At 47.4% G+C, this 12,130-nt stretch overlaps 1 protein-coding gene across 1 annotated transcript in view; it reads right to left on the reverse strand.

Annotated features, from left to right (window-relative positions):
* Positions 1-6,905: 6,905 nt before the first annotated feature.
* The window catches only part of LOC142803377 (uncharacterized), a 28,434-nt gene continuing 23,209 nt past the window's right edge, over positions 6,906-12,130 (reverse strand). The window contains exons 3-4 of the mRNA XM_075888495.1: positions 8,451-8,608; positions 6,906-7,281 (exon numbers count right to left, since the gene is read on the reverse strand). Coding sequence (XP_075744610.1) covers positions 7,110-7,281; positions 8,451-8,608 — 330 coding nt within the window. The 3' untranslated portion in view covers positions 6,906-7,109. The remainder of the gene's footprint in view (positions 7,282-8,450; positions 8,609-12,130) is intronic.

Raw genomic sequence — 12,130 nt, forward strand, 5'->3', positions numbered from 1 at the left:
AGAAAGCATGCCGAGACAGAACGCACTGCAGCGTCCACCGGTCGTCAGCAGGTGTCCGAGCCAGCGCTGATCGAACTTCCCGTTTAAGGACGTTCATTACCCTAGAGACAATGTGCCGTTTTTTTTTTTTTTTTGAAGTGCAACAACGTGATGGTCATTCCGCATGTTACGTTGGGCCTAGCCAAGAATATTTTCCAACGTTGTTTCTCGCTGATATGCGCCAATGTCTGAAGATGGTGTCTTCCAAGATTAATAATCATGGCAATATTTCGCATTAGTATACCAGCAAAGAAACACCAAGGCTGATGCGGCATTGCTGACTGTTACTGACTTAGTTTTCTGCGTATCGCACAAGATAATGTTTTAGGAAGCTTCGTCAAAGAGAGGGGTCGTAACATAAAACGCGCAACTTGAGCTAGCGCTTATAAAAATTGACCACGTCAGCCTAAATTTCACAAGCCTACACTAACGCGCCGCCATGTGTGCAAAAAAAAACGCTAGGCATGCGCGGAAGCGGCAGCACAGTCTCAGCGAAAGCTAGAATAGTGGCCTTTCACAGCCTTTTATAAACACTCATCGGGTAACTGCTGCAAGCACACTTGCTTGATACTCACTACTGCATTATTGTTAAAAATTTTAGGACAGTAGGCCGGCACTCGCTATGCTATTTTTCGTCCTTCTTCTGAGAAGCGTATACTATACGCTAAACACTTGCAAGAAATTTTGTGCCGATTGTTTATGCAGTTGCTGATGACGATGAGGAATTATACCTGAAGTGGGTATGCGCCACAGTTAACAGGAGAACAAGAGCAAGTTGTTTTAATGAGTTGGAGCATTGGACGACCCACTCGCTACGCTATTCGCTTTGTGCGATGACTGATTGTTGTTTCATTCTTTTAAAACGCTTTATAAGTCGTATTACCGCGATTGCTTTCCCGACATCTATCCTGCCGAAAACAAGTTAGCCAACAAGTCTCAATCACCGACGTGGCTCAGTGGTAGAATGCCGGGCTTGCACGCAGCAGACCCGGGTTCCAGCCCCACTGTCATTGGTACTAGGCTTTCCCGCGATGTGGTTACGGACACCGGCGATGGCGGCGGACAACTACGGCGCTGCGCTAGAGCCGAGTTGTGATCTCGTAACAGCTCTCACTGTAAAAAAAGGGGGGGGGGGGGGAGGTAACAAGGTGATGATGGCGGCGCGAAAAGCTCGCCGCCTGACTTTTGGGAATATCAGCCGAAAAGTATTGCACTCTGTGTAAAAGGCAACAGGTCTTAATGCTCTAATGCTGCAGTTAGCAACTGCACTGCACTATTTCTTTTGCATCGTGTGCTGACAATATATGTTGCAAGTGCTGCTTACTTGATTGAATACTTACTGCACACATTTAAAAGTACTTCAATGCGCATTTGTTCTGACAATATTTTCGAAGTGTCTACTTTTTACTCCCGTTAATTGAGTGCAGCTTTTGTGTCCGGCTACAGGGGTGTCCAGCCCCGAATAGAGCGGTCGCTCAAAAGGTGTGTGATGAGGTATCGTACACTTTTTCTATACATCATCATCATCATCAGCCTGGCTACGTCCACTGCAGGACAAAGGCCTCTCCCATGTTACGCAAGTTAACCCGGTCCTGTGCTTGCTGCTGCCAATTTATACCCGCAAACTTCTTAATTTCATCTGCACACCTAACCTTCTGTCTCCCCCTAAGCCGCTTTCCTTCTCTGAGAATCCAGTTAATTACTCTTAATGACCAGCGGTTATCCTGTCTACGCACTACATGCCCGGCCCATGTCCATTTCCTCTTCTTTATTTCAACTATGACATCCTTAACCCCCGTTTGTCCCCTAATCCACTCCGCTCTCTTCTTGTCTCTCAAGGTTAAACCTACCATTCTTCTTTCCATTGCTCGCTGCGTCGTCCTCAATTTAAGCTGAACCCTCTTTGTGAGTCTCCAGGTTTCTGCTCCGTAGCTAAGTACCGGCAAGATACAGCTGTTATATACCTTCCTCTTAAGGGATAATGGCAATCTATCTGTCATAATTTGAGAGTGCTTGTCGAATGTGCTCCACCCCATTCTTATTCTTCTAGTTACTTCAATCTCGTGGTTAGGCTCTGCAGATATTACCTGCCCTAAGTAGACATAATCTTTTACAACTTCAAGTGCACTATTACCTATCTCGAAGCGCTGTTCCTTTCTGAGGTTGTTTTACATTACTTTCGTTTTCTGCAGATTAATTTTAAGACCCACCTTTCTGCTCTCCCTGTGTAACTCCGTAATCATGAGTTGCAATTCGTCCCCTGAGTTACTCAGGAATGCAATGTCATCGGCGAAGCGCAGGTTACTAAGGTATTCTCCATTAACACTTATCCCTAACTGTTCCCATTCTAGGCTTCTGAAAACCTCCTGTAAGCACGCGGTAAATAGCATTGGGGAGATTGTGTCCCCCTGCCTTACACCCTTCTTGATTGGTATTTTGTTGCTTTCTTTATGAAGCACTATGGTAGCAGTTGATCCCCTGTAGATTTCTTCCAGAATGTTTATATATACTTCATCTACGCCCTGATTCCGCAGTGTCTGCATGAAGGCTGATATTTCTACTGAATCAAACGCCTTCTCGTAATCTATGAAGGCTATGTATATAGGTTGGTTATACTCTGAGCATTTCTCTATTACCTGATTAATAGTATGAATGTGGTCAATTGTTGAGTAGCCTGTTCGAAATCGTGCTTGTTCCTTTGGTCGATTGAATTCTAATGTTTTTTTTTTTACTCTGTTAGCAATTACCTTTGTAAATAGCTTGTACACTACAGAGAGCAAGCTGATCGGCCTGTAATTCTTCAAGTCCTTGTCATCTCCTTTCTTATGTATTAGGATGATGTTAGCGTTCTTCCAAGACTCTGGTACCCTTCCCGTAGGAGACACCTCGTAAACAGGGTGGCTAGTTTTTCTAACACAATCTGTCCTCCATCTTTGAGAAGATCTGATGTTACCTGATCCTCACCAGCAGCTTTGCCTCTTTGCATGCTCTCCAAAGCTTTTCTGACTTCTTCTATCATTACTGGTGGGGTGTCGTCTGGGTTACTGCTAGTTCTTATAGTATTAAGGTCGTGGTTGTCTCAGCTACTGTACAGATCTCTGTAAAACTCCTCCGCTATTTTAACTATCCTATCCATATTGGTAGTTATTTTGCCTTCTTTGTCCCTTAGTGCATACATCCTACTTTTGCCTATCCCAAGTTTCCTCTTCACTGCTTTGAAGCTGCCTACGTTTTTCAGAGCGTGTTCAATTCTCTCCATGTTATACCTTCTTACATCGCATACTTTACGTCTATTAATCAACTTCGAAAGCTCTGCCAGTTCTATTTCGTCTGTTGCACTTGACACTTTCATGGTTTGAAGCTTCATAATAAGGTTCTTCGTTTCCTGGGAAAGCTTGCCAGTCTACTGTCTAACTACCCTGCCTCCAACTTCCACTGCATACTGCGTAATGATACTCGTCAGATTATCATTCATTGTATCTACTCTAAGGTTGATTTCCTCACTAAGAGCCGAGTCCCTGTTCTGCAGCGACACTCTGAATTCCTGTACTTTCCCTCTCAGTGCTAGCTCATTGATTGGCTTCTTGCGTATTAGTTTCTGTCGTTCCTTCTTCAGGTCTAGGCGAATTCGAGACCGTACCATTCTCTAATTACTGCATCGTACCTTGCCAACCTCTTCCACATCCTGCATGATTCCTGGGTGTGCGGTCATTATAAAGTCTATTTCGTTCTTATTTTCGCCATTAGAGCTCCTCCATGTCCACTTGCGGTTTTCTCGTTTTCGGTAGAGGTATTCGAAATCCGCAAATTATTGCGTTCTGCGAATTCTACTATTAGCTCTCCTCTGGCATTTCTAGTGACGATCTCCTACTCCCTGGTCTCCAGCCTGCTTCTTCCCTACCTTTGCATTAAAGTCGCCCATCACTTTAGTATACTGTGTTTTTACCTTACTCATTGCCGATTTCACGTCTTCATAGAAACTTTCAACTGAAGCGTCATCATGGCTGGATGTAGGCGCGTAAGCCTGTACTACCTTCATCTTGTATCTTTTTTCAGTTTATTTACAATACCTACCACTTTTTCATTAATGCTATAGTTTTCCTCTATGTTGCCAGCTATGTTTCTGTGAATTTGGAACCCCACTCCCAGTTCTTTTCTGTCCGCCAAGCCCCGATAGCAAAAGACGTGCCCAATATGTAGCACCATATAGGCCTCATCTGGCCTCCTAACCTCACTGAGCCCTATTATATCCCATTTAACACCCTCTAGCTCTTCGAATAGTACAGCTATACCTCCCTCACTAGATAAGGTTCTAGCGTTAAACGTTGCCAAGTTCAGGTTCCAATGGCGGCCTGTAGTCCAGAGATTCTTAGCACCCTCTGCTGCATTGCAGATCTGACCGCCGCCGTAGTCAGTTGTTGCTGAGGACTGAGGGCCGTGAGTTATTTGGCGTATCCATGTGGGAGGTAGTGGCCAGATACTGCACCAGGGTGGCCAATCCTTCTCTGGTGAGGAAGTGCGTTCCCGGCGGTGGTTACCGGTGAGGCCGCACCTCAGGCCTCTTAAGGTAGTTCCATCAACAAGCGATTTTTTTTTCCCGGTTGGGAACTGCGCGGCACCGGGCACGTGGTCCGACTGTTCTTGTTTTCACAGATTCACACGGTTTTCCGCTCCTAAAATTTAAAATTTTTGTATGTAATAGCAGTGTGTAATAGCAGTAGCACAATGTGAAAGTGTATGATATTGTGATGTCCTTCATCTGCTGCCATTGTTCACAAAGGGGGCGGAGGATCCCTCAAGCCGTCATTACGGCTTTTCCCTCCGCCTCCTGTTACACTGTACTGTGACGAAGCAAATAAAGCAATCAGTATTTGTAGCGGTTGAACTTCTTGTATCTTCACGAACAAATAGACACCACTCTGACCCTTCTAGGACCGAAATTGCTAAAGTTATAGGTAGACATGTGCAGAGCTCACTTACCCGTGCTGCTGACGCAGCCGCTCTCGCTCCCGCAGTTGAAATAATCTGTGCTTATTGGCTAAGAGGTGGAGGAGCGATTCCGGTGGGCTTAATTCGCTGTGGAAGCTGTTTCGCCAAACCCAGCCCAAGCAGTGACAGCATTCCGGCAACACTGAGTGTGTCTTCTGAATAAGTCTCTTTTGACGCTGTCACAGAACGAGCGCTCAAAAAGGGCGCGCCGCCAAGTTCTCGCGACGAGACGCCGGAGTGACGCCGCGAGTTCAACGATAAAAAAAGAGAAGAAAACAAACATTCAAAGACTCCCTGGGCGCGCGACCCTCCCCTCTCAGAAGCGTAGGCTCGCCGACGAACCTCCTCACCCCACAACAGCGGCCTAGCAAGCACTCGAATGTTCTAGATGGAAAGGGGCGGGGTCATGCCGGGTTGAGTCATCCGTCGCGGACGGCATTTGAACCGTCTCGCCCCCTCCGCAGCCTTCGCTGCGTATCGCGCCGACGAAATGACGAGAACCATCTGGAATCTCGCGCGGAAGATATTTAATCGAGCAGCCGAGATGAGAGATCAGGAGAAGACGGAAGTTAGCACCAGAGCGCGTAGCGATTCCGCCGTGCAGTCGGCGAAGGTTTTGTCCGTAGAGACAAAGCAGGAGAAGATGATTTCCACCTGAGGGGTGACGACTCGAGCTACAGACAAGAGTGTGTGTTTACCGCTATCGAGCGAAGACGCGTGGCAACAGCTGCGTGTGTGAAGCCGACGTGTTTCCGGCGAAGAAGTTTGAAGCTTGGAGAGTGGCCTATTGAAGACGTGAGGTTTCCTGGAAGAGAAACTTCGGCGAGGTTTCCTGGAAGAGAAACTTCGGGGGCTGCGGAACGACAACAACGCGGGACTTTGAGTGAGTGATTCTCGGAAGAGTATCATCCAGACTTTTGTTCCAAGAACTTTAGACTGGATAGGTTTTCTATCTCTATAGTCTTTAGGTGTCTTGGTTGTTCAATGCATGCGACTGCATTGTAGTGCGTATCGTTGTCTGTGTCCGTTGTTTCGAGTGTGGCTGATTGTACTATGTAGTACGTTGTTTGGTGGGTGACATATTGTATTCAACTATTGTGGAGTGTGCATGCTTGTGTACTGTTTCTGATCTGCCATTATTGAGACTATAATTCTGTTTTGTTTATCAGCTCTCGGCTCTGACTTGTTCTTTGGGCCACAGACGGCGTCCGCTGGCGCGCCAAAAAGGACCACTTCTAAATTGTCCACGCTTTCGTAGTGCGGTTCGGGGGGCCGATACTTCGGCCCTTGGGATTAGCCCAGCGATCGCCTCCCTAATTAACGGGACCTGTGTGACAGACGCTCTCAGTTGAATTGGGCGCTTGCGGTTTTTTCTCCGGCTATCTCCGGATTTTAGCGACTCAATTGAGACCTGATTTGTCGTCCTGGGGTGTGTAAAAGCCGAGATATGACTCGTTGTCCTAAAAATGGCTTCGTCCCACACAAGATGGCGGCCCCCATATGGTCATAAGGTGGAAAAAATTGCTTGTGGGTTTGTTTTCACCGGTCAGAAACTGGTAAGGTTGAGCTCAGAGCCCGAAATCCTCCTTCTGCATGATTTAATATTATTACCAATATTTGTTGTGATCTTTTGCCTTTTCATTCAATCTTTGAGCACGAGGCGGCAGGTGCCAAAGTCCCCTGTCAACATGGCAGCCCCCATAGGGCGGATACACGTGTTACTCACAGTTGATTTTCGGTGAAGAAAAACCGTTTTTTCCCGCAGATTCAAGATGAGATGGTAGCGGCGAGGCTCCGGAACGTCCCAAGAAGAATCGAGGGTGGTTTTCCAGGTGCGTAGTAGCTTTTCTTGCGGAATTCCTGATTTGATGTATACATTTAAAGTTAAAAACTTATTTATTGTGTATATTAAGAGATTACAAAATCGTTCTATTAAACACCTCAGACAACAATCGTACAGATGAGCCTTGTAAATAATATAAACAATTATCACCAAATGTTGAACATCACATTGGGTCTGACAGTCCAAGTCAATGATGTAGCCCACATCTGCATAACAACGTTTGCCAGTGATTTCATCCCTAAATTGGGGCGTTGAACATCAGCTCCGGCATAAATGATTCGTACAGTCTGTAACATTTGTCGACTGTGTCTCCCGGAAGAATACGCAAGCCATCGGATCGAATGGAAACCCTCTTCCTCGTTTCTCCTTCATAAAGTGGCCACTCGTCTCCGTCCACCCTCGGTAAAGACCTGCAGAAAAATTGAAACTGTCACGATAGACTGTAAATTGATATCGTGATACAACCAACGAGTAAAAAACCATGGCAAGTTCTGCGGCATTTTAAGAAACTGCACTGTTGCCAGTTTATACGCTTTTCCAAGGAACACTCAGACAAAAAAATGCTGTTCAGGTGTTTTGAATAAATATACATTTCTGCATTTCAGTGTAAGAAAGCACTAAGGTCAACTTTTTTCTTTGAGTCTCGGACTGCTCTAGTTATAAAACTGCAGCTTTATCCACTGAATGGCGGCTCCACGCAACCTCCTAATCTGTTTAGAGTCATATCTGACGCAGCTGATACCACGCAAGAAAAAACGTCCCCTCGTCCTCATATAAATATCACAGCTTACTCAAGCAGTCTCAAAGCTACGAGCGGCAGTTGTCGCACGTTTGGAGTTCTGTTCCCTTCTGGTGCGTTACCCCGAAATTGCGCGCACCTTGTGATGGTGACTAGTGCGCCTTCTTAGAAGACTTACCTAGACCAGAAACTTGATTTCAGTGGCACATCTTGTGGAACATAGGCTAGAAAAAGCAATTCCTCATTTTGGTGTAAGATGATCATCGTCTACGACATAAAGGGACTTTCCCTGACACAATGATAATATTTGTGAGTAAACGTCTCAAAACTACGCCATGACTACGAAAGACGCCGTGTGCGGCTCCGGAAATTTTGATCATCTGGTGTTCTTTAGCGTGCACTAACATAGCACAGCGCACGGACCTCTAGCATTTATTGTTTTGATTGAAAACTATGTAGTCAAATTATTATGTGTACCTCCACTATGTAATTCCTTACGGCGATGTAGGTAAAATGTAAATAAAATAAAATTAATTTCATCTCCTAGAAAATGCGACAACTGTGACTGGGATCGAACCCGTGACCTTTCAGTCAGCTGTCAAACTCCGTAACCTCTGCACCAACACGGTGGAGTAGATCGTATAAACAAGTGCTTAATTGACCATTCGTGTCTACTGAGCATGTACCTACCTCCGGTATAACACTGGCTTCGGGGGCATAAAGTCACATCTCAATGGCTTTTTGAATGTGTGCGAATTCGGTATTGCTTGGTTATTTTTTACTAAGGGCTGAGAGACGACGCCGATCATTTCAAAAGGTAAGTAAACAGTTATTACATACCCGTTACGAATAAATGTTGAAAGCATTTGCATCATGCTGCTGCTTAGCGTCGTCTCTTCAAATGTTCCGATGCCATCTTGAATGAGCGTGCCAAACAGAAATTCGATGTCCTCTAAACGGGACGCTCCGCTTTGGCCGTGGAACTTGGTAAACGATGGCTGCAAAGTTATTCGTCACGAATATTCATCTGTATTAGTACACGAAAAACATTATTCGTACTGTTGAGTCATAGAAGGCAACATATAGGTTCATGGCAAAAAAAAACAAGAATTCACACACACTGTATCTGCTTGCACCATTAACGTTGGTTTCCGGCTCCCCTAAAGCACTGGTGGTTTGCTCCATACATTTAGCCAAAATATGAGAGAGACAAATCGCGTAAAGTTCTCTCAAGATGAGGGCAGAGTTCTTACTTGTGAGCACTCTGTAATGATGAATGTAGTGGGTCATGCAAATCTCGGTAAACACATTGTCAGTGCTAAGCACGAGACTCTCGGCCCGGACTGTCACTGATTTCGCTAGCTAGGCCTATGCTCCTACCTGGTCTCGGATAACAGTTTTGACTGTCTTCGTTCTTTATTATATTTGGTGGAGTTTGCGAGGTCTCCTTGCAATCCTGGAGTTGCGAAGCCGGACTCTACCTGCTGTCGTGACCACTGCACCTGCCACAAGCCCTCCTCCTAGGGCTTCCCAGGCCATCGTGTGCTCCGGCGCGGTCCATCAGCGGGATCCTCCCATATTCTACGGCACTGGTGATCATGACGTCGACGACTGGCTGGCTACTTGCGAATTCGTGAGTGTCTTGAACAAATTGGACGAAGCCACGAGACTGGCCACTGTCGGCATTTACCTCAGTGGTATTGCCCACCTATGGCTTCATAATTATGAGACCAACGTTCCCACCTGGACAGCATTCAAGGCAAAGTTCAGCGAAGTCTTTGGTCGTCCTTCTGTCCGCAAACTTCGTGCGGAGCAGCGCCTTCAGTCGAGATCTGAACTGCCTGGTGAGAACTTTACAAGTTACATAGAAGACGTCATTGACATGTGCAAACGCGTCGATGTGAACATGACAGAGGTGGACCGCATCAAGCATATTTTTAGGGTATTGACGAGGACGCTTTCCAAATGTTCATTTCAAAAAGCCCTGCTACTGTCGCCCAAGTTACCGAGCTCTGCCAAAGCTATGATGAGCTCCGCTGGCAACGTCTCGTCACCCGCCGTGCTGTCCCACATCAGGAATCGATGTCCGGCTTAACTCCCCTGCAAGACCCCCTCCTCCTCTCACAGATCAAAGATTTCTTGCGCGAAGAAGTTGCCCGCCAACTCTCGCTCATCTCTGGCCTACCGGAGCGCAGTGCACCGCTTAGCCCTACTCTACGAACTCGAGATCAAGTGTCTGAGGTCCTTCCTCCGCAGCTGGTGCTACCAGTCAATGCACCATTGACGTACGCCGAAGCAGCAGCACGACCACGACCACAGACGTTCCAAGCACCGCCACCAGTGCCTATGCTGCCCTGTCGCCACGACCTCCGCCGAGTCCCTGATCCATGGCGCACTGCCGACAACCGACCGATCTGCTTTTCGTGTGGTCTACCTGGGCACGTCACACGTCTGTGCCGCCGCCACCCACTCCACTCACGTGAAAACCTACGTCCATATGAGAACGATTACACATATACTCAATAGACCCCAGACCACAAATTGTACGCTTCTCGTCCTAGCCTCCGACCAGCTCCTGATCGCCGATCTCCTTCTCCACGACGACGCTCGCCCTCCCCGATGCGCCGACGCCCACCGACAATTGACGCGGAAAACTAAATGACGCAGTTCCCGAGGCAAGAACTGCGTCCTCATCGCAAAGCACAAGCCCTCTTCGTTCGCCGCCGAATCTAATTAACGCCGTTCTCGAAGGTGTACCCGTACTTGCCCTTATTGATACTGGTGCCAATATTTCTGTCATCGCCGAAAAAGTTTGCCGTTCAATTCGAAAAGTGACAACGCCTTACTTGGGTTCATGTCTTCATACTGCCACTGCACAGCCTGTGCAGCCTGTACCCGCGTGTACTGCCAGACTTGTAATTCAAGGAGTGCCCTACACAGTGCCGTTCGTAGTACTCCCGCGCTGTTCTCATGACATCATTTTAGGTTGGGATTTTCTCTCCCATCACCAAGCCATCATTAATTGCGCCCGTGCCGAAGTCGAATTTGTCCCCTTGGTGATGCGCTACCAGTGCACAATCGTCCTTCTGACGCGAAGTTCATCATTATTGACGACACCCAAATCCCTCTACGCGCTACTGTCTTCGCACCTGTGTCGTGTTCCACCGTCGTCGACGCTACCGCATTCTACACGCCTTCCGCTGCTTTCGTTCATCGCCACCTATCACCACTCCCAACCGCTCTCGTTACACTTCAAGGTGGTGCGACCACCGTGCCTGTGGAGAATCCGTTCCCATTCACGATTACGCGACTTCGAGGCGAATGTATTGGTTCGATAGAGTCATTCGAAACCATCGCAACACTTGACGTTCCTGATGAATCATCGGAAGTCGGCGCCCTCTCCTGTAGTTCGGTGAATGACCATTCCACTACCGACACTTTCAACCGTGTCTTCGACGAAGGCCTCAACCCACAACAGAGGTGTGAGCTTTTGAGCCTCCTTCACAAGTTTCGACCATCTTTTGACAGTCACAGCGCTACTTTAGGTCGAACTTCTACCGTATGCCACCAGATCGACACAGGTAATCACCCACCACTACGGCAGCGACCATACCGTGTTTCGCCTACTGAACGCCGTATCATCGATGAACAAGTAGGTGACATGCTAAAGCAAGGCGTCGTTCAACTGTCAAACAGTCCTTGGGCGTCGCCGGTTGTTTTAGTTAAAAAGAAGGATGGCAAGATACGCTTTTGCGTAGATTATCGTCGCCTAAACAAAATAACACGAAAGGATGTTTATCCTTTGCCTCGAATCGATGACGCCCTCGACTCTTTACAAGGCGCAGAGTTCTTCTCCTCCCTTGATCTACGCTCTGGGTACTGGCAAGTGCCCATGAATCCGGATTATAGGCCAAAAACTGCCTTTGTTACACCAGACGACTTATACGAATTTAACGTGATGCCATTCGGGCTATGCAATGCGCCGGCCACATTTGAGCGCATGATGGACACTATCCTACGAGGCCTCAAATGTAACACGTGTTTGTGCTACTTAGAGAATGTAGCGGTATTCTCGCCTGATTTTCCCACGCACCTTCGTCGCTTGGAACAGGTTCTACGCTGTCTCTCTGCAACAGGCCTCCAACTCAACTTGAAGAAGTGCCACTTTGGAGCGCACAAGCTGACCATTCTCGGACACGTCGTGTCGAAGGATGGCGTTCTTCCTGACCCCGCTAAGCTACGTGCTGTTCGCGAGTTCCCGAGGCCCGCGTCTCTCAAGCAGCTGCGTAGTTTCATTGGGCTTTGCTCATACTTCCGCCGCTTCGTCCGGAATTTCGCCTCGATCATGGCGCCTCTGACAGACCTACTTCAAGGAGACCTCAATCTATCTGCGTGGTCTCCAGCTTGCGACAGTGCCTTTGCGAAGCTCCGTGAACTGCTTACAACAACACCCATACTGCGTCATTTTGATTCAAGCGCTCCCACAGAAATCCACACAGATGCTAGTGGTGTCGGTCTTG

Source organism: Rhipicephalus microplus, chromosome 3 (assembly GCF_043290135.1).
Source record: "Rhipicephalus microplus isolate Deutch F79 chromosome 3, USDA_Rmic, whole genome shotgun sequence".
NCBI lineage: Eukaryota > Metazoa > Arthropoda > Arachnida > Ixodida > Ixodidae > Rhipicephalus > Rhipicephalus microplus.